This window comes from Littorina saxatilis, linkage group LG17 (genome assembly GCF_037325665.1).
Source record: "Littorina saxatilis isolate snail1 linkage group LG17, US_GU_Lsax_2.0, whole genome shotgun sequence".
Classification (NCBI taxonomy): domain Eukaryota; kingdom Metazoa; phylum Mollusca; class Gastropoda; order Littorinimorpha; family Littorinidae; genus Littorina; species Littorina saxatilis.
In genome coordinates this window covers 62,527,226-62,551,587 of record NC_090261.1, presented here as the reverse complement: position 1 = coordinate 62,551,587, position 24,362 = coordinate 62,527,226, and the positions used below count along the sequence as shown (strand labels likewise).

Sequence of the window (24,362 nt, the reverse complement as noted above, 5' to 3'; positions counted from 1 at the left end):
ACGCCAAAAGGCTCATCAAATCGATAAATGTTATCAACAACTTTACATGTCATTGGTGGACATTTTCTATCGATACAATAAAGTAACCAATCGCTCGTTATTGATAAAAGGAGCAAAGCGATTGGATATCTCAATTTTATCGTTATCCAATGAAAGCTAAAACATTTTCGTTTTTAATTCTTCAAATTAATCGATTTTTTTTATTTGATGAGCCTTTTAGCGTCTTGTTGGTGATGGTAAGTACCGACGAGAAAGTAGGCCTACTACTTCTTCTTCTTCTTCTGCGTTTGTGGGCTGAAACTCCCACGTACACTCGTGTTTTTTGCACGAGTGGAAGTTTACGTGTATGACCGTTTTTTACCCCGCCATTTAGGCAGCCATACGCTTTTTTCGGAGGAAGCATGCTAGGTATTTTCGTGTTTCTATAACCCACCGAACTCTGACATGGATTACAGGATCTTTTTCGTGCGCACTTGGTCTTGTGCTTATGGCATTCCGTTTGTCAAATAATTATTTGGATACTTTTTCATGTTTTTTTCACCAGTTTTAGCTAAATAATCATTATTTAGAAGCTCATGTGCTAAATAAGTAATTGTTTATAAACAATGTAAAACAATTCTAAATAATTTTTTGTTTACGTAAACCATTCATTATTTACCTAAACAATGAATTGTTTACGTAAATAATTCATTGTTTACGTAAATAAGGATTTATTCAGAAACATTGCTGATTGTTTATAAACAATGTAATATAAGTCTAAATAATATATTGTTTACGTAAATAAATCATTATTTACGTAAACAATGAATTATTTACGTAAACAATGACTACGAGACTACGGAAGTGGTGAAATCTGGGTACAAATTCCGATGACGTCACAGTGGGGATCATGGCAGAAGCAACTTTAGCAGCCGAACCATCAGTTTTGAGCCTCCAGCATCCATCTTTGCGGGAGTCTTCTGAAGATGAAGAATGTGGCAGCAGCGACGGGAGCAGTATCGTGGACGAAGCGGACGATGACATCCCTGCTGCAGAAGATGATGAAAGGTAAAAAGCATTCACTTGTACGCGGCAAATCTGTCGCCTGCTGATAACTTCTTTCGTGTTGCTTTGTTGTTCAAAATTCAGGTGTCAGCATTTGCTCGCTAGTGTGCAAGGGATTGTGTATTGGTGAGGAGTTCATGTGAGAATCGTAATTTAGTATAGCTGTCTTTCTGAAGTTTGACCTTTACTTCTCACAACGGTACACACGTACCGTGTATCATCCTGTATGCATGTAATGGTGTATGTAGTACTAGATGATTACCCGCTTCGCCGGAAGAATTAGAGCCGAATACCCGGCTTCGCCGGGAAGAAGTAGAGGAATACCCGGCTTCGCCGGGATGAAAGCGTCGTGGACAGTGACCTTCTAAAAATAGTACCGGGAATATCCGGCTTCGCCGGGATGAAAGCGTTGTGGACAGTGACCTTCTAAAAATAGTAACGGTAATATGGATTGACGCCACACGAAGGAAGGGAGATAAACGCAAAACACTGGAGAAGATAAGGAAGAGTTACTGGGAATGGATCTGGGAAGATGAACAGAAAAACCAAAATCGGTTCAGCGCTGCGCGCTGAGAGCACGTGTTGAAAATTCTCATCGACCAGGTTGTGTCCGGGGTCTACCTGAATATGCCCACTAAATTTGAAGCAGATCCATCGAGAACTTTGGCCGTGTATCGCGAACACACACACACACACACACACACACACACACACACACACACACACACACACACACACACACACAAGCCGTATATATATATAGATTATGGAGAGACGCGGAATTTTCACTTGTGAATCGAGTGTGATTACTAAACAAAATTAAAAAAATTAAGACACGAGAGAAACGTCCGTACCAAAATGAATGGGTTGTGTATTACAAGGTAGAATTATATTGATTTCTCAATTTCAGGGCATGGTGTCGGTGTGGCCGGTGTTGTGTGGCCTGGCCAGCGAAGGAGGGAGAAGGTGTGCTGCCACCACTACCCTCAAGTTACTGGAAAATTTGAGGGGGGGGGGGGGAGGATGCAGTGCATTACCACCCACTAGGGTTTTCGCGACAACTGTCTCTCAAGGTAACTGAATGTATTTATTTGTGTTTTGTGTATGCCTACCTACTTATCGGTGCTGGAGCCGCTGTATTATCTTTGCGGTGATGCTGTAACCGGAACCACTGCACGCTGTAACCTGGTGATTTGCTGTTGCTGTCGTCGTCCTACCCATCTACACTCCTTACCATTTATGGTGACCACGGGGAGGACCTTCATCGACTGAGTGAGGCGCCTGATATCCCCACTATTCCCTGCTTCGTTCAACGCCAACCGGCACTACAGTCAACGGAGCAGTTGTGGAGATAAACTATTTACGGGTCGCCCATTCAGTGGCAAAAAGCTAAGACAGTGTACCATGTCATTGCACCCTATTTACCAAATAGTCATCTTTTATATTTGTGATTTCATTTGAGTGGTGACAACGTGGGGTGTATGACACCTGCTTAACCAGCGCTTTTGCATAACAGATATTTTTTCTGTCTTTACACGAGCTCAGCGTGTTACGGTATTATCATTTTCTAAACTTTAACTGGCATTTTTGTCAGTTACCTATTTTTACGTTTTAAACGTAAAACATCTTTTGGAGTGAAGTCTCGAGGGAGGTGGCGAGATAGTAGGGGAAAGGCTCCTAATATGGACCGGCTCCTAATATGGACCACCTCCTGTTCTGACAAACTAACGGCGCGCGCTAGAGCGCTCAAACAATTTCATTCGCTTTATTCACCCTCTCTGGATAAGTTGCACATGTCAAAACATGTTGCCGAAACACAAACCTGAAAACCGTTAGGCTTTTTCGCTTTTTTTCACTTTTGGCAGCATTCACTCTAAATTTGCCGCCTAAAACGGACTCGTTTCTGTCCACAGCCAAAGCTTTCATAACACAAAACTGGCTATATATGACAGCTAAGACAGTATTTGTTACATTTTAACAGTGTGTGCCCCGAGTTTCTACTGCAAACAAAAAATAATAGCAAAACCTCAAAGTATGTGTGAGTCCCCTAATATGGACCACCTTCAACAAATCAAAGAAAATAAAAACTAAAGGCAATTTTAATTAATTCATTAAGAAGCTTGCTGAAAATAACCTATAACTAGCCCTCGAGATTTCATAAAAATATTACAAATAGTCTTTTTTGATAATTTCCCTTATTTTCACTCTGTTTTTGATAAGCTTCTTCAGTTTCCTGGTGTGCTTCAAATAATGCTCTCATCAACCCGAAACAGCTAAATCTAAAGCATATTTGAATTAGTCTGACTTGCACACTAAGTTGTATCATGTTATTTTGAAGTATAGGGGGACTTTTTACAGTGATTCGTGAAGGCCGCTTCACTGGTCCATATTGGGCGCCCAGGCTCCTAATAATTATGGACCATTTGTGATTTTTTGTGCATTTAATTTTTGCTGAAGGTCTATCAAAGCTATTTCACTCTAATTAGGCCTAACGGTTAAACTAAGAGAGAAGGACTACCAACCACAAAATGAAACTTCTTCGCAAGAAAACAAGCTAGTTATCAGCAATAAACAAAAAGTGGTCCATATTAGGGGCCCTTCCCCTATATAAACAGGCGTCTGAAACTTATACTTTTGTTGATTTTATCTTTTTGTATGACTGCGAGAGTGGATCGTGGTGTGGTTAGTTAGTAGTAACTAACCGTTCATAATCACCTTCTGTGATCTATGTAACGTGACAGATATCACTGTCAAACTCTGCCTGTTACAGTGTTACTTGTGATTTCCTTTACACACACACACACACACACACACACACACACACACACACACACACTCACACACACACACACGCACACACACACACACGCACACACACACACATACACACACACACACACGCACACACACACACATACACACACACACACCACACACACACACACACACACACACACACACACACACACACGCACAAATAGCCCATTTGATAATTGTACACACACGCGCTTATTGTTGTTCGAGTATCAGATGCTCAGAATCACCGTTCAAAGTAGCAACGCTGTCTGCGAATCACAACTGTCACTTTCCGTTGAATCACCCTTGTCACTGTCTGTACTGAAATTGCCCATCCGTATCATGATTGAATTGTTTTCGGATGTGTTCTTTTCTTCACTCTTTGATTTCTTTTTCTTGCCTCTCTTTTTATTGTCTCTCTTTTTCTTGTCTCCCTTTTTCTTGTCGTCTCCCTTTTTTTTGTCTCCCTTTTTCTTGTTGTCTCCCTTTTTCTTGTCTCCCTTTTTCTTTTTCTTTTTCTTCTTTTTCTTTTTCTTCTGCTCTGATTGTTCCGTTTCTTCGCTTGCTTTCTGTTGGAAGAAAAGTAAGAATGGATGATAGAAATTAAATTTGATAATCCGCGAAGTTGCGATGCGATGTTATTGGCATACACCGACAATTACACACACCGGATCCCGCACGCACGCACGCACGCACGTACGCGCGCACATCAACATGCATACACGCACGTACGCACACAGCCAGCCACACACACACACACACACACACACACACACACACACACACACACACACACACACACAGCCAGCCACACACACACACACACACACAGCCAGCCACACACACAGCCAGCCACACACACACACACACACACACTCACACACACACACACACACAGCCAGCCACACACACACACACACACACACACAGCCAGCCACACACACACACACACACACACACACACACAGCCAGCCACACACACACACACACACACACACACCAGAGCTCCCCACTGCGCGCGTTCCTGCGTCCTATACGCACAAGAAGCCGAAAACACGTACTAGAAATGTGTGTAGGGGTCCCGGGACGCACTAAAGCTTCAAAAAGCGGGTCCTGGGACGCACTAAATTCCCTTTATCGTGCGTACCGTAGATACTGTTTTCAGACTGCAATCGTCAGCTATTACGTACTAGAGATACAGCTTACAGATTTTGCAAGCACCGATGTCAATTTCACGCGAAGTAAATCGGAAAGGAGGTTGAAACCGATGCAAAAGTATATATATATAAATATATAATCTCAAAATGTGTGTGTGTGTGTGTGTGTGTGTGTGTGTGTGTGTGTGTGTGTGTGTGTGTGTGTGTGTGTGTGTGTGTGTGCGATGTCCACCTAAAATATGTCAATGATAAAGACACTTCACAGTAAACTATGAGCGACAAAAAATATTTTATGAGTACAACGGGACTTTTCGGCTTTTGGACCCTTGGGACCCTCTACAATTCTGCAGTGGGGGTCCATGGACCCTCTAGAAACTGAACGTGGGGGTCCCGGGACCTCTATAGGAGGAGCGTCTGTGGGGAGCCCTGTACACACTAACAAATAGTGTGTTGATTAGTCTTCCATTCGGCCACCATGTATGTATGTGTGCGCGCGCGCTTGTGCTTCCATTTCAGACTTCTTATCCTTCTTTCAAAGGCGTGACCTTACCGGCATGTCTATCTGATCCGGTAGTTTGACGTTTTTTGGAGATTTGTTCCTGAAAATAAAAATAAGTATTTGGACCCAATGCCTCCATTCAGCGCAAAATGAAGAGAATCGTCGCTATTTTACTTTTGTGTAGTATCTTAATTGTTCCTCAGATAAGATAAGATAAGATTTTATACAGTCCATGAGGGTAACCTCACAGAAATTCGGGCTGCTTTCTCCCTGGGGAAAGCGAGCTGCCATACAGTATACGGCGCTACCCATTTTTTTTTTTCCTGCATGCGTGTATTAATGTTTCCAAGCCCTGAGACTTAATGCCGTGTGAGATGGAATTGTTTACACTTTATTCCAAGTCACACGGGTATTTGATGGACATTTTTATCTATGCCTATACAATTTTGCCAGGAAAGACCCTTTTGTCAATCGTGGGATCTTTAACGTGCACACCCCAATGTAGTGTACACGAAGGGACCTCGGTTTTTCGTCTCATCCGAAAGACTAGCACTTGAACCCACCACCTAGGTTAGGAAAGGGGGGAGAAAATTGCGGCCTGACCCAGGCCTGAACACGCAACCTCTCGCTTCCGAGCGCAAGTGCGTTACCACTCGGCCACCCAGTCGAATGTTGTTTTACTATATTTCTTTATTTTTATAGGAAGGATGAGGAGGGAGGGGGTGTTGGAGATTGTGGGCGAACTACGACAAGATATGTCGATACTGCACAAAGCAAAAGATAGTACTAAACAGTGAAGATGGAAAAGATGAATTTATTTTGTGTATTGATTGATTAGTTGATTGGTTAAATTGATTGATTGATTGATTGGTTGATTAATTGGTTGATTGATTGATTGATTGATTGATTGGTTGATTGATTGATTGATTGGTAGGTATGCTTAGATAGATAGATAGATAGATAGATAGATAGATAGATAGATAGATAGATAGATAGATAGATTGATTGATTGATTGATTGATTGATTGATTGATAGACAGATAGAGAGATAGATAGAGAGATTTATTGATTAATTGACAAGTAAATTAAATATATTGAAATACTCTCACTTTCCCAATGTCTATACTTGAATTGTATAAACTATCATTTCTTCACCTCGGGGCGACCCTTTGTTGTACATCTTCTTTGTGTCATCGGTGTTTCGTCAATCATCTTCATTGTTTTTCGTATGTTGAATAACACCATTTTTCACCATTATTTGACAGTAACTCTTGATTATGCTACACTTGCAGAGATGGCTAAATCTCAAAATGTTAATTCGCCAGCCGGGCGAGTAACTTCAAGAAAGTCACTAGCCTGCCAGAAATATCGCTGGTCCGGTACATATCACTGTTGCGGCATCTGCAGTGTTTATGGCTTTGAAAGTCGATGTTACGACCAAACGTGTTGCATTGGACTGGAAGTTGTACTGGCCAGTCGGGTGAGTTGCCAGGTGGTTTCTACAAGCCCGGTGCATTTTTGTGTCTCGCCCCTGGCGATGAGGCGGACGATCTGGCCATCTCTGACTTACAAGACAAGTTGTTCTCACTGTTTATATCGAGAGACCCCGAAGATGACACCCGCTAATAGCACGCAGCTTGCCAGGACCCCCACCACAACTGCAATAGGATTCACCGCCTCTTCTGCTTCTGAACGGTACACGAAAAATAAAATTCATTATTTTCAATACGGGACCCACAAATTAACCTTTCCAAAATGCGCTTGACTGTAATTATGATAGAATTATACCCAAACCAAAACGCAAGAAAAGTACATTATTGGAACGTTTAATTATCGACAAAACAAAACGTTACGTTCACAAATATATCGACCCAGCAGTCTTGTGCACAGACAAACACTAATTAGACAACATTTATCTCAAAATGTTGCTGCCCTATATGCCAACCGGTATAACGGGCAGTACGTAAGTAAGTAAGTAAGTAAGTAAGTAAGTAAGTATCTTAAAATGTAAAATATACCGCTGGGTCGATATATTAAATTTTGTGAACGTAACGTTTTGTTTTGACAACAATTAAACGTTCCAACAACGTACGTTTCTTGTTTTTTTATTCCGAATTTTGGAACGTTGGCAGTCTATTTTTGTTGTTGTGATATATGATACATGCCACTGCTGCTACTACCACTCTGAGGGGTACCGTTGTCCATTTTGCATTGGAACCTCATATATCTTCTTCTTCTTCTTCTTCTGCGTTCTAAGCCATGCTACATTGTCAATCCCGTCTGTATGGCGAAGTCCGCAGTCCGCCGCAGCGACGTTGTCGATACCCACAGCTTCTCGTGGGCCTCAATTGGCTTGGGCCACGTCTGCTGTCTTGGGACGTTGAAGGAGGGGCAGGACTGCATAGTGTGGGCGGGGTTTGCATGCCTGTGTTACACGGGCATTGGTCGGTGTCTGAGATTGTAGCTCCATACATATGGGAGAGGAGTTGGCAGTGTCCCGTTCGCAGCCCGAAGATGGTGACTTGTGCTGCTCTATCCAGCTGGTGGCTGCTGTCTTCTACTGTCCCCAGGTCTAAGATGGTGACTTGTGTTGCTCTATCCAGCTGGTGGATGCTGTCTTCTACTGTCCCCAGGTCTAAGATGGTGACTTGTGCTGCTCTATCCAGCTGGTGGATGCTGTCTTCTACTGTCCCCAGGTCTAAGATAGTGATTTGTGCTGCTCTATCCAGCTGGTGGCTGCTGTCTTCTACTGTCCACAGGTCTAAGATGGTGACTTGTGCTGCTCTATCCAGCTGGTGGCTGCTGTCTTCTACTGTCCCCAGGTCTAAGATGGTGACTTGTGCTGCTCTATCCAGCTGGTGGCTGCTGTCTTCGACTGTCCCCAGGTCTAAGATAGTGACTTGTGCTGCTCTATCCAGCTGGTGGCTGCTGTCTTCTACTGTCCCCAGGTCTAAGATTGTGACTTGTGCTGCTCTATCCAGCTGGTGGCTGCTGTCTTCGACTATCCCCAGGTCTAAGATAGTGACTTGTGCTGCTCTATCCAGCTGATGGATGCTGTCTTCTACTGTCCACAGGTCTAAGATGGTGACTTGTGTTGCTCTATCCAGCTGGTGGCTGCTGTCTTCTACTGTCCCCAGGTCTAAGATGGTGACTTGTGCTGCTCTATCCAGCTGGTGGATGCTGTCTTCTACTGTCCCCCGGTCTAAGATTGTGACTTGTGTTGCTCTATCCAGCTGGTGGCTGCTGTCTTCTACTGTCCCCAGGTCTAAGATGGTGACTTGTGCTGCTCTATCCAGCTGGTGGATGCTGTCTTCTACTGTCCCCAGGTCTAAGATGGTGACTTGTGCTGCTCTATCCAGCTGGTGGATGCTGTCTTCTACTGTCCCCCGGTCTAAGATTGTGACTTGTGCTGCTCTATCCAGCTGGTGGATGCTGTCTTCTACTGTCCCCAGGTCTAAGATGGTGACGTGTGCTGCTCTATCGAGCTGGTGGATGTTGTCTACTACTGTCCCCAGGTCTAAGATGGTGACTTGTGCTGCTCTATCCAGCTGGTGGATGCTGTCTTCTACTGTCCCCAGGTCTAAGATGGTGACTTGTGCTGCTCTATCCAGCTGGTGGATGCTGTCTACTACTGTCCCCCGGTCTAAGATGGTGACTTGTGCTGCTCTATCCAGCTGGTGGATGCTGTCTTCTACTGTACCCAGGTCTAAGATAGTGACTTGTGCTGCTCTATCCAGCTGGTGGATGCTGTCTTCTACTGTCCCCAGGCCTAAGATGGTGACTTGTGCTGCTCTATCCAGCTGGTGGATGCTGTCTTCTACTGTCCCCAGGTCTAAGATGGTGACTTGTGCTGCTCTATCCAGCTGGTGGATGCTGTCTTCTACTGTCCCCCGGTCTAAGATTGTGACTTGTGCTGCTCTATCCAGCTGGTGGATGCTGTCTTCTACTGTCCACAGGTCTAAGATGGTGACTTGTGCTGCTCTATCCAGCTGGTGGATGCTGTCTTCTACTGTCCCCCGGTCTAAGATTGTGACTTGTGTTGCTCTATCCAGCTGGTGGATGCTATCTTCTACTGTCCCCAGGTCTAAGATGGTGACTTGTGCTGCTCTATCCAGCTGGTGGATGCTGTCTTCTACTGTCCCCCGGTCTAAGATTGTGACTTGTGCTGCTCTATCCTGCTGGTGGATGCTCTCTCCTACTGTCCACAGGTCTAAGATTGTGACTTGTGCTGCTCTATCCAGCTGGTGGATGCTGTCTTCTACTGTCCACAGGTCTAAGATGGTGACTTGTGCTGCTCTATCCAGCTGGTGGATGCTGTCTTCTACTGTCCCCAGGTCTAAGATGGTGACTTGTGCTGCTCTATCCAGCTGGTGGATGCTGTCTTCTACTGTCCCCCGGTCTAAGATTGTGACTTGTGCTGCTCTATCCTGCTGGTGGATGTTGTCTTCTACTGTCCCCAGGTCTAAGATGGTGACTCGTGCTGCTCTATCCAGCTGGTGGATGCTGTCTTCTACTGTCCCCAGGTCTAAGATGGTGACTTGTGCTGCTCTATCCAGCTGGTGGATGCTGTCTTCTACTGTCCCCAGGTCTAAGATTGTGACTTGTGCTGCTCTATCCAGCTGGTGGATGTTGTCTTCTACTGTCCCCAGGTCTAAGATGGTGACTCGTGCTGCTCTATCCAGCTGGTGGATGCTGTCTTCTACTGTCCCCAGGTCTAAGATGGTGACTTGTGCTGCTCTATCCAGCTGGTGGATGCTGTCTTCTACTGTCCCCAGGTCTAAGATTGTGACTTGTGCTGCTCTATCCAGCTGGTGGATGCTGTCTTCTACTGTACCCAGGTCTAAGATAGTGACTTGTGCTGCTCTATCCAGCTGGTGGATGCTGTCTTCTACTGTCCCCAGGCCTAAGATGGTGACTTGTGCTGCTCTATCCAGCTGGTGGATGCTGTCTTCTACTGTCCCCAGGTCTAAGATGGTGACTTGTGCTGCTCTATCCAGCTGGTGGATGCTGTCTTCTACTGTCCCCCGGTCTAAGATTGTGACTTGTGCTGCTCTATCCAGCTGATGGATGCTGTCTTCTACTGTCCACAGGTCTAAGATGGTGACTTGTGCTGCTCTATCCAGCTGGTGGATGCTGTCTTCTACTGTCCCCAGGTCTAAGATGGTGACTTGTGCTGCTCTATCCAGCTGGTGGATGCTGTCTTATACTGTCCCCCGGTCTAAGATTGTGACTTGTGCTGCTCTATCCAGCTGGTGGATGCTATCTTCTACTGTCCCCAGGTCTAAGATGGTGACTTGTGCTGCTCTATCCAGCTGGTGGATGCTGTCTTCTACTGTCCCCCGGTCTAAGATTGTGACTTGTGCTGCTCTATCCAGCTGGTGGATGCTGTCTTCTACTGTCCACAGGTCTAAGATTGTGACTTGTGCTGCTCTATCCAGCTGGTGGATGCTGTCTTCTACTGTCCCCAGGTCTAAGATGGTGACTTGTGCTGCTCTATCCAGCTGGTGGATGCTGTCTTCTACTGTCCCCCGGTCTAAGATTGTGACTTGTGCTGCTCTATCCAGCTGGTGGATGTTGTCTTCTACTGTCCCCAGGTCTAAGATGGTGACTCGTGCTGCTCTATCCAGCTGGTGGATGCTGTCTTCTACTGTCCCCAGGTCTAAGATGGTGACTTGTGCTGCTCTATCCAGCTGGTGGATGCTGTCTTCTACTGTCCCCAGGTCTAAGATTGTGACTTGTGCTGCTCTATCCAGCTGGTGGATGCTGTCTTCTACAGTCCCCAGGTCTAAGCGTTGGCGCCTCATATATAACTGTAAGGATTTAGAGGTCCCCGAGTGTGTGTATGCGGGTGTGTGTGTGTGTGAAGGGGTGTGTTTGCGTGAGTGCGTGCGTAATTGTTTCGAGTAATCTCACCCCTATTAATTAAAAAAATATTGATCGGATGATTATGAAAGCCCGATTTTCCATCATATAAATTTGAACTCTTTGACCCTGTCATAATAGGATTGAGTTTCAGATTGGAAGTTTAATATTTGGTTAACAAATGTGTTTACCGCAATGCATAATAAAATATACATATAATGTAGAAAAAAACGAAGAAAAAACCCACACCTGCCTATCCTTTTTTTAACCAAATAAATTGTGTACTTACCATCGACGACCTCAACCCCAGTGTTAGGGACGTCCTCAACGGGACCATTTTTATTAAACTTGTCGACGGACTTGCCCATCTCTTCAGGGTTCAGGAAGCGGGGCTTGTACTCGTCTTCTTCAAATTTCTCTGTCCAACATGCACATGCAAAGACGCGTCTTACCGAAGCTGTTCTTCTCTAACAAACATGTAAGTTGCACAATGCGTATTACCAAAGCTGTACCCACGGAATACGCGCGATGTAAGCCTCATATTGATTGATTGATTAACCATCATCATCATCATCATCATCATCATCATCATCATCATCATCATCATCATCATCATCATCATCATCATCATCATCATCATCATCATCATCATCATCATCGTCGTCGTCGTCGTCGTCATCATCATCATCATCATCATCATCATCATCATCATCATCATCATCATCATCGCCATCATCATCGTCATCGTCGTCGTCGTTGCCACCACAATAATTTAGATGAGTTATTGCAATCCTCTTCTTCTCTCCTCGTGAGCTTCTGAACTAAACGTGAATATGCTTGTTCAAATACTCTTGCAACTCTGCAGACAATTACTCACCACCGGCATACTTTTGCAACTCTGCAGACAATTACTCTCCACCGGCATACTCTTGCAACTCTGCAGACAATTACTCACCACCGGCATACTCTTGCAACTCTGCAGACAATTACTCACCACCGGCATACTCTTGCAACTCTGCAGACAATTACTCACCACCGGCATACTCTTGCAACTCTGCAGACAATTACTCACCACCGGCATACTTTGGCAACTCTGCAGACAATTACTCACCACCGGCATACTTTGGCAACTCTGCAGACAATTACTCACCACCGGCATACTTTTGCAACTCTGCAGACAATTACTCACCACCGGCATACTTTTGCAACTCTGCAGACAATTACTCACCACCGGCATACTTTGGCAACTCTGCAGACAATTACTCACCACCGGCATACTTTGGCAACTCTGCAGACAATTACTCACCACCGGCATACTTTGGACGGGATGGTGACCCTTGCACGTACCCTGATTAATAAACACACGAAATATGATTAAAGGTACCGTGTCTGTAGCGGGGGGGGGGGGGGGGGGGGGGTGTCATTACGGTACTTTTTTAAAACTTTTTTTTGTTTATACATCATTTGATTGCATGTTTTCATAACCACTTACGCGTAATTGTGTGTGTGTGTGTGTGTGTGTGTGTGTGTGTGTGTGTGTGTGTGTGTGTGTGTGTGTGTGTGTGTGTGTGTGTGTGTGTGTGTGTGTGTGTGTGTGTGTGTGTGTGTGTGTGTGTGTGTGTGTGCATGTGTGTGTGTTCCTCTACCTGTTTCATAGACAGACAAAGCCATACGACCGCCACATCGCTGGCGACAGTTGCCGCTACATCTTTCGTAGCAAAGAGTTGAGTTCACTTTCATCATCGAGCTTCCCAAGCTTTTGGCACAGTAACAGCGGTTGGCGTTCTGCACAGTTACGTTGGCGTGCGAGTCATGCATAAGACATGCTACAGCTGTCACGTGTGAGCTTTGTCAGGGCAGTCGCTCATGAGGCATGCCATGTTAGTCACGCATTGGTCATATCAGTCACTCATGAGATATCGTCACATGTCACAGGAGTCACGCAGAAGAAATGTCACAGGCGTCACGCATGGAACATATCACAGAAGTCTCGCGTGAATCATGTCACAATATTCACGCATGAAACATATCACAGGAGTCACGCGTGAATCATGTCAAAAGAGTCACGCATAAAACATATCACAGGAGTCGCGCGTAAATCATGTCAAAAGAGTCACGCATAAAACATAATTATCACAGGAGTTACTGATGAAACATATCAAAGGAGTTTCACTTCAAACATGTCACATGAGTCGCGCATGAAACATACCACATGAGTCACGCATGAAACAAATCAAAGTAGTTTCACTTCAAAAATATCACATGAGTCGCGCATGAAACATATCACAGGAATCACGCATGAAACACATCAAAGGAGTTTCACTTCAAACATGTCACATGAGTCGCGCTTGAAACATATCACATGAGTCACGCATGAAACACATCAAAGGAGTTTCACTTCAAACATAACACATGAGTCGCGCATGAAACATATCACTTGAGTCGCGCATGAAACATATCACAAGAGTCACGCATGAAACATATCACAGTAGTCACTCATGAAACATATCACAGGAGTCACGCATGAAACATATCACATGAGTCGCGCATGAAACATATCACAGGAGTCACGCATGAAACACATCACAGGAGTCACGCATGAAACATATCACATGAGTCGCGCATGAAACATATCACATGACTCGCGCATGAAACATATCACATGAGTCGCGCATGAAACATATCAGATGAGTCGCGCATGAAACATATCACAGGAGTCACGCATGAAACATATCACATGAGTCACGCATGAAACATATCACATGAGTCGCGCATGAAACATATCACAGGAGTCACACATGAAACATATCACAGGAGTCACGCATGAAACATATCAATCAATCAATCAATCAATGAGGCTTATATCGCGCATATTCCGTGGGTACAGTTCTAGGCGCTCTGCAGTGATGCCGTGTGAGATGAAATTTTATACGGCCAGTAGATTGCAGCCATTTCGGCGCATATTTACCTTTCGCGGCTATTATTCCAAGTCACACGGGTATAGGTAGACAATTATTAACTGTGCCTAAGCAATTTTGCCAGGAAAGACCCTTTTGTCAATCGTGGGATCTTTAACGTGCACACCCAATGTAGTGTACACGGGGGGAGGGTTCGGACACCGAAGAGAGTCTGCACACAAAGTTGACTCTGAAATAAATTTCCGCCGAACCTGGGATCGAACTCACGCTGACAGCGGCCAACTGAATACAAATCCAGCGCGCTACCAACTGAGCTATATCCCCGCCCCAATATCACATGAGTTGCGCATGAAATATATCACATGAGTCGCGCATGAAACATATCACAGGAGTCACGCATGAAACATATCACAGGAGTCACGCATGAAACATATCACAGGAGTCACGCACGAGGTATACCCGGGGTCCCCACGGACGCCCGTCCTACAGGGTCCGGGGACCCCCACTGTTAATGTTTAGAGGGTCCATGGAACCCCTAAGCGGAGTTTTAGAGGGTCCCAAGAATCCCGGGTCACTAAACCCCCTATGTACATATAACGCATTGTGATCGCGAATAATGTGATATGGAGTTGTTTTTTTATTACCAGGATATTCGAGGAACCTTGTCAAATGCAATACACGCACACTTTGCGCCCGCGTGAAACTGGCATAATGTGTGCTTGCACTTTGACTCAGCCGCCGACTACAGTTTGAAAAGAGTATACGGGACACCCGACAACAGAAATTTAGTGCGTCCCGGGACCCGCTCTATATAGTAGGTTTAGTGCGTCCCGAAACCCTTTCCGTGAATTTCTAGTACGTGATTTCGGCTTCAAGTGCGTATAGGATGCAGGGACGCGCACTCTGGGGACCCCTGTATGCCACAGAAGTCACACATGAGACATTACACGAGAGCAAGGGACTCATACATGCGACATATCGAGGGAGTCATTAGGCATGAGACACGGCACAGCAGTCACGCATGAGATATTTGGCAGCAGTGTATGTAATTGTTAGTGTGTGCGTGTATGTGTGTGTGTTAGTACGCGCGTGCGTGCGCACGCGTGTGTCTATTTGTGCGCGTGCGTATGTCCGAGTGTGTGTATATAAATGTGTGTGTGTGTTGGGGGGGCTTTGGTTGTGTCTGCTTTCTTTTTCTATTTGGTTGTTTGGTTGTCAATTTGTCTAAAAAATCAAAAAAAATCCTGTTTGCATTGATTGTACATTACTTGTTTCATGTTTGGTTATTATAGCCGCCTTTATGCCTTGCATAAAGGGGCTATTTAGGATTCGCTCTGATTGTTTGTTTGTTTGTTTGTTTGTTTGTTTGTTTGTTTGCATCTTCAAGAGTTTCGACTGTATCTCTGGTACTCTGGGGTCAGTTGAGCTCAAATTTGGTGAGTAGCTTGGAATTGTGGGGCCAAGGGTGTGTACAAACAATTACGTTCCTAACGGTAGGCAAACGGAGATATTAGCTTTACACGCTTTTGGCACCCGGCCAGGAAAATAAATTACCTGTTAAGCGGCTGATTTAAAGATTTCACATGAGGACGCGCGTTTCAACCTAACACTTGATGTCGAAGAAATGTGCTAAGTGAGACCTAAAACCTTTATACACGAAGCATGGAAGCTTTTACAAAGCATGGGCGTGTACACTAGCCAGATAACATTTTTTTTTTTCGTTTCAGTTGTTGTCAAAGAAGTTTTTAACTGAAAGTGAATGTGTACGTCAACGCGCATGTCTGGGGTTGAAACATCGTCCCGCGGCGGTCTGCATGCGTTCAGGGTTTATTATATATACTCTAAAGGCCTGTCCAGACACTCCCGGCCGACCCTGTCCACATTTGACTTATGCTCAAAACGGCCCCGTTGGGCGCGCCGCGGCGTGGTATGATCGCGAAGCGTTATTTGCAGAAGAATAGCGCGTGTTCTAATTTCTATGACACAGACATAGAACGACGGAAATTTGACCAATCAGAGCAAACCAGAGCGATGACGTCAGCCGCTCGCGGCGCGGCAGTCGAATGCAACTGAACCTTCTTGTCAGGTGACCCGCTCCACTGATACCGCGTTGTGAAAAAAATCGTCGATGTGTGGCCACTCGGCAAATCCCGCGCGACGCACAAAACGGCCTGCGGCGCATATACCGTAAAACGGCGTCCAAGTCCGGTCGGCCCTTATACACGGGGGATAACCGGTCAAATGCCGAACAGAAGCCGAATGCCGCTCATGACACGTGTGAAGGCAAGTTTTGTCTGTTTTCTAGGTATTGTTTGATTTATGTCGGGATTTAAGGTAAGCTACTGATTCAGCGATGACTAAATTTGTTTCTCGATGCATAAAAAGTCAGGGAGCGATTGATATTTGCCCGTAAATATCCTTCAAAGCTGAAAATGTCCGCGATCGAGCACCGGAAATGGCTGTTCGATGGGTTTTGCAAGTAGAAATGTGCTTTATTTCACCAAATCAGCTCGTATTTGGTATGGGTACGGGATTCTAGAGGACGAAGGAGTCATAAGAGGTGCAAAGAAGTGCTATTTGGGAGTAGAATAAATCTTCCGAGACAGTAGACAAGAGAAGGTCATATTTGAGAGAGGAGCGCGTAGGCCGATTGTCTTTCCGACAAGCGAATGATACAGCAGATTAATCATTCGTTTTGACCAGAAACCTAGTCTCTAGTTTTTATGAATGAGTTTTTTAATTAAAACAATCACGAGAACTCTCTCGCTTAGCCTAATGGCTGTTCGATGGGTTTCGCAAGTAGAAATGTGCTTTATTTCACCAAATCAGCTCGTATAAATTTGACATCGGTTTGGTATATATATATATATTTTTTCTAATCCTACCGCGAACTGGATAGCAGACGCGGCACGACTGTTGCACCACACTTTGAAGTAATCCCACACTTTGAAGTAAATTACTTCAAAGTGTGGGGATGTGCCCCACACTTTGAAGTAAACCCATTTTTTACTTCAAAGTGTGGGGGGATCTTCCCACACGTTGAAGTAAACTCAGTTTTTACTTCAAAGTGTGGGGGGATCTTCCCACACTTTGAAGTAACTTACTTCAAAGCGTGGGACTTTTGCATTGCCTGTTTGAGCCTGATGATTTTGTCAAAAAAATGGCAGTCTTTTGGATGAGTGAACAGAAAAAGTGAGCGAGCCAAGAAACATAGTGATGTTTGTTATCAGGCTTTAAGCAATGTCCCATTGTTGAGTGTGACGAAAACTCGTGGTGACGATTTTAAAACATGTTGGGTCACGCATGGTCCAATCTTACATGGTCCAACCTTACATGGTCCAACATTACATGGTCCAACCTTACATGGTCCAATCTTACATGGTCCATATATATTATTGGACCATGTAAGATTGGACCATGTAAGATTGGACCATGTAAGATTGGACCATGTAAGGTTGGACCATGTAAGGTTGGACCATGTAAGGTTGGACCATGTAATATTGGACCATGTAAGATTGGACCATGTAAGGTTGACCATGTAAGATTGGACCATGTAAGGTTGGACATGGTAAGGTTAGACCATGTAAGGTTGGACCATGTAAGGTTGTCCATGTAAGGTTGGACCATGCAAGGTTGGACCATGCAAGGTTGGACCATGTAAGATTGGACCATGTAAGGTTGGACCATGTAAGATTGGACCATGTAAGATTGGACCATGCAAGGTTGGACCATGCAAGGTTGGACCATGTAAGATTGGACCATGTAAGGTTGGACCATGTGAGATTGGACCATGTAAGATTGGACCATGCACGATTGGACCATGTAAGGTTGGACCATGTAAGATTGGACCATGTAAGGTTGGACCATGTAAGGTTGGACCATGTAAGGTTGGACCATGTAAGGTTGGACCATGCGTGACCCAACATGTTTTAAAATCGTCACCACGAGTTTTCGTCATACTCAACAATGGGACATTGCTTAAAGGCATATGTACGCGCTCCCGTGTTTACAAAGTGTAGTTTGCCCATAATCGATGTCAAACGCACCATAAGACCATATAATGACGATATGTCACCATGCGCGGACCATAATACATGCATTACAGCTTGTTCTAGCCTCTGAAAAAGTGAGGATGTCAACAAAGCCGCGGTGTTAGCTCCCTTGCATCAACGTTACATGTGTTGCCAAATCTATAAATAGGACGATCCAGATCAAAATGAAAATTAACATATCTCAACATTGAAGGGGTCCTAGACCACAATATTTTGCAGGGAACTTAATTTAGCATGTCTCCAGCTGTTGGTAAAGCAATTAGCGAGTATAGTCATCGAGTACATATGCCTTGAAAGCCTGATAACAAACATCCCTATGTTTCTTGGCTCGCTCACTTTTTCTGTTCACTCATCCAAAAGACTTTGCCATTTTTTTTGACAAAATCATCAGGCTCAAACAGGCGATGCAAAAGTCCCACGCTTTGAAGTAAGTTACTTCAAAGTGTGGGAAGATCCCCCCACACTTTGAAGTAAAAACTGAGTTTACTTCAAAGTGTGGGAAGATCCCCCACACTTTGAAGTAAAAAATGGGTTTACTTCAAAGTGTGGGGCACATCCCCACACTTTGAAGTAATTTACTTCAAAGTGTGGGATTACTTCAATCAATCAATCAATGAGGCTTATATCGCGCATATTCCGTGGGTACAGTTCTAGGCGCTCTGCAGTGATGCCGTGTGAGATGAAATTTTATACGGCCAGTAATTGCAGCCATTTCGGCGCATATTTACCTTTCACGGCCTATTATTCCAAGTCACACGGGTATAGGTAGACAATTATTAACTGTGCCTAAGCAATTTTTGCCAGGAAAGACCCTTTTGTCAATCGTGGGATCTTTAACGTGCACACCCAATGTAGTGTACACGGGGGGGGGGGGGGGGGGGGGGGGAGTTCGGACACCGAAGAGAGTCTGCACACAAATTTGACTCTGAAATAAATTTCCGCCGAACCTGGGATCGAACTCACGCTGACAGCGGCCAACTGAATACAAATCCAGCGCGCTACCAACTGAGCTATATCCCCTTCAAAGTGTGGTGCAACAGTCGTGCCGCGTCTGCTATCCAGTTCGCGGTAGGATTAGAAAATATATATATATACCAAACCGATGTCAAATACGAGCTGATTTGGTGAAATAAAGCACATTTCTACTTGCGAAACCCATCGAACAGCCATTAGGCTAAGCGAGAGAGTTCTCGTGATTGTTTTAATTAAAAAACTCATTCATAAAAACTAGAGACTAGGTTTCTGGTCAAAACGAATGATTAATCTGCTGTATCATTCGCTTGTCGGAAAGACAATCGGCCTACGCGCTCCTCTCTCAAATATGACCTTCTCTTGTCTACTGTCTCGGAAGATTTATTCTACTCCCAAATAGCACTTCTTTGCACCTCTTATGACTCCTTCGTCCTCTAGAATCCCGTACCCACACCAAATACGAGCTGATTTGGTGAAATAAAGCACATTTCTACTTGCAAAACCCATCGAACAGCCATTTCCGGTGCTCGATCGCGGACATTTTCAGCTTTGAAGGATATTTACGGGCAAATATCAATCGCTCCCTGACTTTTTATGCATCGAGAAACAAATTTAGTCATCGCTGAATCAGTAGCTTACCTTAAATCCCGACATAAATCAAACAATACCTAGAAAACAGACAAAACTTGCCTTCACACGTGTCATGAGCGGCATTCGGCTTCTGTTCGGCATTTGACCGGTTATCCCCCGTGTTAAAGAGAGGCTAGATTTCGACGTGCTCACGATAGCTCAATTGCGTAGGGCGCTCATGTGGTAAGGCGTAGGTGCCGGGTTCGAAACTTTGCATGGCACGAACATTTTGTAGTTTATTTTTTCATCCGAGCATGCAGCTTTCACTTTTTTTCTTCTGCACTCCGTTCTCGCTCTGTCTTTCATTTTATTTTAATTTTTTTTAAATTTTCTTTAGTATTCCTTTTTGTCTATAACCTGTAACGAGCTTAACAATTTGTGTTCTCTACCTTGATCGCAGCGTAGTGGTTACGAGCCATCCAGCACCGCTGCACACACACTTGTACGGTCATCCCGCTGAATGTCCCGACCGGCATTGTTGCAAATGGACCCCTGGAGCGAACCAGGATGTCAATGCGCTCTTTTTCTTCTTTCGTCGGCTTTTCCTGCAGCATTTCCATCTGTAGCACCTCTTTGGCCACTTTTGTCTCCGTCATGCAGCCTATAAATTTGACGACTAATGCGCCGAGTGCTGGAAAAAAAGACACGAATAAGAGGGGGAGAGAGTGCGGTAGGGGGGAGGAGAGAGGGGGAAGTGTGTGTGTGTGTGCCAGGAGGGGGTGCTAGTGTGTGTGTGTGTGTGTGTGTGTGTGTGTGTGTGTGTGTGTGTGTGTGTGTGTGTGTGTGTGTGTGTGTGTGTGTGTGTGTGTGTGTGTGAACGTTCATGATCAAGCACACATGAAAAGAGTCACAGTCAGATACTGAAATAGACACATACAGGCACAACAACGCCAGCTTTAACAACGAAAATACACCAATAACAAGTCGAGTAAGGCGAAATTACTACATTTAGTCAAGCTGTGGAACTCACAGAATGAAACTGAACGCACTGCATTTTTTCACAATGACCGCAGTCCGCCGCTCGTACAAAAGGCGAGCCTGTTTAGAGCGGTAGCGGTTGCGCTGTGCTGCACAGCACGCTTTTCTGTACATCTCTTCGCTTTAACTTTCTGAGCGTGTTTTTAATCCAAACATATCATATCTATATGTTTTTGGAATCAGGAACCGACAAAGAATAAGACGAACTTGTTTTTAAATCGATTTCGGAAATTTTATTTTAAACATAATTTTTTATATTTTTAACTTTCAGAGCTTGTTTTTAATTCAAATATAACATATTTATATGTTTTTGGAATCAGAAAATGATGAAGAATAAGATGAACCTAAATTTAGATCGTTTTATAAAAAAACAAAAATTTAATTACAATTTTCGGATTTTTAATGACCAAAGTCATAATCAATTTGTAAGCCTCCAATCTGAAATGCAATACCAAAGTCCGGCCTTCGTCGAATATTACTTGGCCAAAATTTCAATCAATTTTATTGAAAAATGAGGGTGTGACAGTGCCGCCTCAACTTTTACAAAAAGCCAGATATGACGTCATCAAAGACGTTTATCCAAAAAATGAAAACAAAGGTCTAGGGATATCATACCCAGAAACTATCATGTAAAATTTCATAAAGATCGGTCCAGTAGTTTACTCTGAATCGCTCTACACACACACACGCACAGACACACAGACACAGACACAGACACACACACACACACACACACACACACACACACACACACACATACACCACGACCCTCGTCTCGATTCCCTCTCTATGTTAAAACATTTAGTCAAAACTTGACTAAATGTAAAAACAGAGACAAAGAGACAGTCAAAAAGACAGACACACACACACACACACACACACACACACACACACACACACACACACACACACGCACTCACTCACACACACACACACACACACACACACACACACTCACATACACACACACACACACACACACCAACAACAACAACAGCTTTTACAACGACAATACAACAGGACAAACAGAGACAGACGGACAGACGGACAGACAGACACACACACACACACACACACACACACACACACAACAAAATCGTCTTTGTATTGAATGCAATGTCATAGAAGATGAAATACATTTTCTAGATAAATGCAATAAATATGTTAAATTAAGGGATGAATTTAAAGAAGATGCTTCACATATCAATATGAAATATGCTAACAAAAATCCAAGTAACTTATTTTTAGAAGACGAAGTTCAAGTTCGTCTTGGCAAATTTGTTACGGATTGTTTTAGCATTGTATAATGCATTATTTGTTGTTTGTTGTGTCAATAACTTTACTGGTTCATGACAATAAACATTATTCTATTCTATTCTATTCTATTCACACACACACATACACACACACTCGCGCGCGCACTTAAACCTAGCTGTTGCACGTTACTTACGGTGTAGCATACCAAGAATCAACATCACCTCAAAACTCGACATTCCTTGACAAAATAATCCACGCATGTTCTTGCAACATGCATTCACAACTCTTCTCTATGCCTAGTGAATGACGATCTTTTGTCGTGACGTAAATTTATGACGCAAGAAGTTCTTTTCTCAAGGACCAGTCAAAAACTCTGTCTCTGTCTGATAATACACATCTATGGTCTGATCTTTATCTCGATCACAGGAGCTTGTATCAAAGCGCCCTTTGATCATTATTTACTCCTTCATGCTTACTGTACCCTCGGGGTCCTGATTTGGCCTATATGGTCTGCTGGACCCAAAAAGCCAAAACAACTAACTAACTAACTGTACCCTTACTGCTACTATTCACTACATAGTATATTCCTTGTAGTAAATAGTAGTACAGCCGCACTCGCCTAAACGAAACACGCTTAAGCAAAAAACTCGGATATCAGAAACCAAAACCAATTCCCCGCCAGACCCCCCTCTTTGTAAGACTATTTCTAATTCGGATAAGCCAAACTCTGTCAAAAAATAGCTAACTCAAACACGGATATCTCAAACGTGATTTTGACAGATAAGCCAAACTCTAAACACTGTCGGAGAGACTTTCTTTTTTGTTTTTTTGTTATTGCTTGAAAAACACGTCAGGAAGATAAACATAATTATTTCGTCACGGCTATAATTATCCTACGGAAACGAACACGTCACCTGTTTTTGAGTATGCGGGGAAACTGATGTCGACGTGTAGAAGGAACAGATCTGTGTGAAGAGCAAATCTACCTAAGGAATGTATGTGCTCATTTTGAGCGAGTGGTGAAGATCAAACCACAATAAACATGCAGCAAAACAAAACATTTGCCTACAATCTATGTTTACGGAGATTTGATCTTGATTTATGACCACAGAGACAAATTGTCTAATTTTGTTTCTTTTCTTTCTTTAATGGAGATGGTTTCATTAAACAATACATTTATTATGATTTACTTAAAATCCTTTTAACAAAAGCGTAGTTGCTTGTGGAATGTTTGGTTTTGTTTCTGAGATGTGTCACTGTTTTCACCATTTATTTTTACAGTTGGCTTTGAGGTATTAATAAAGCCCCACTGAAGAAAGCACTTGTAACTTGTCACTGTTTTGATCTTATTCATTTAAACACACACACACACACACACACACACACACACACACACACACACACCACGCAGAGAGAGAGAGAGAGAGAGAGAGAGAGAGAGAGAGAGAGAGAGAGAGAGAGAGAGAGACATTCGAAGTGATTTTACAACTTGTCCTGGAAAAAAACTCGCTTAAGCCGAACTGCAGGGTAATTTCTCGGGAAAGGTTTGGCTTATCCGAACTCGGATATGCGCAAACTCGGATAAGCGAAACGATTTTTCATTCCCCGGGCGAGTTTGGCTTAAGCGTGTTTGACTGTAGTAAGGGTACAGTAAACATGAAGGAGTAAAATAATGATGATCGACCGGCGCTTTGATACAAGCTCCTGTGCTTTCACACACAGACATACACACACTCAGACACACGCACACACGGACACACACACACACGCGAGCTATCACGCACACACGCATATGCACACACGACGCAGGCATACACGCACGCAAACAAGCACAGTGCATGCAAGCACACACTCACGCACTCACATGTACATTGCCAAACCGACGTATTTTCAAAATGACTTTTATTGCATTTTATTTATTTCTCACTATTTTCACCATTGAAATTAGCACCTTGAGCTTTTTGTTTTCCTTCTTTCTCAGTCATATTTATGATTCCATATAGGGGGCCTAACTTCTTATCATCGGTTGAGTTTTGTTTTCACCTGCAGTAACATATGGAACGCCAAAAGGCTCATCAAATCGATAAATGTTATCAACAACTTTACATGTCATTGGTGGACATTTTCTATCGATAAAAAAAAGTAACCAATCGCTCGTTATTGATAAAAGGAGCAAAGCGATTAGATCATAATTTTA

The 24,362-nt window shown here is 43.8% G+C and overlaps 2 protein-coding genes across 2 annotated transcripts; both read right to left on the bottom strand.

The window, feature by feature from the left end:
• Window positions 1-4,048: 4,048 nt before the first annotated feature.
• Window positions 4,049-12,300, bottom strand: LOC138952052 (uncharacterized). Its single transcript, XM_070323627.1, has 4 exons — window positions 11,648-12,300; window positions 7,085-7,184; window positions 5,548-5,596; window positions 4,049-4,409 (listed from the first exon to the last, which is right to left on the bottom strand). The coding sequence occupies exons 1-4, from the start codon at window positions 11,724-11,726 to the stop codon at window positions 4,092-4,094; spliced, it is 546 nt and encodes a 181-aa protein (XP_070179728.1). The 5' UTR covers window positions 11,727-12,300; the 3' UTR covers window positions 4,049-4,091.
• Window positions 12,301-12,472: 172 nt separating this feature from the next.
• Window positions 12,473-22,453, bottom strand: LOC138952051 (kremen protein 2-like). The gene is made up of 4 exons (XM_070323626.1): window positions 22,359-22,453; window positions 20,320-20,561; window positions 13,005-13,143; window positions 12,473-12,706 (listed from the first exon to the last, which is right to left on the bottom strand). The coding sequence occupies exons 1-4, from the start codon at window positions 22,423-22,425 to the stop codon at window positions 12,657-12,659; spliced, it is 498 nt and encodes a 165-aa protein (XP_070179727.1). The 5' UTR covers window positions 22,426-22,453; the 3' UTR covers window positions 12,473-12,656.
• Between the last annotated feature and the right edge of the window lie 1,909 nt (window positions 22,454-24,362).

Bases quoted from the DNA above. Each gene is read 5' to 3' on its own strand.
- LOC138952051 (XM_070323626.1), bottom strand. From the start codon at position 22,425: ATGCGTGGATTATTTTGTCAAGGAATGTCGAGTTTTGAGGTGATGTTG. The intron at 13,144-20,319 runs GTAGAGAACACA...GTAACTGTGCAG, and splicing joins ACCACTACGCTGCGATCAAG to AACGCCAACCGCTGTTACTG. The intron at 12,707-13,004 runs GTAGAGGAACAC...TTTATTAATCAG, and splicing joins TTTGTCTGTCTATGAAACAG to GGTACGTGCAAGGGTCACCA.
- LOC138952052 (XM_070323627.1), bottom strand. From the start codon at position 11,726: ATGGGCAAGTCCGTCGACAAGTTTAATAAAAATGGTCCCGTTGAGGAC. The intron at 5,597-7,084 runs GTGAGAACAACT...TTTTATTTTCAG, and splicing joins GGGGTCTCTCGATATAAACA to GAACAAATCTCCAAAAAACG. The intron at 4,410-5,547 runs GTAAGGTCACGC...TTCTTCCAACAG, and splicing joins CGGATCAGATAGACATGCCG to AAAGCAAGCGAAGAAACGGA.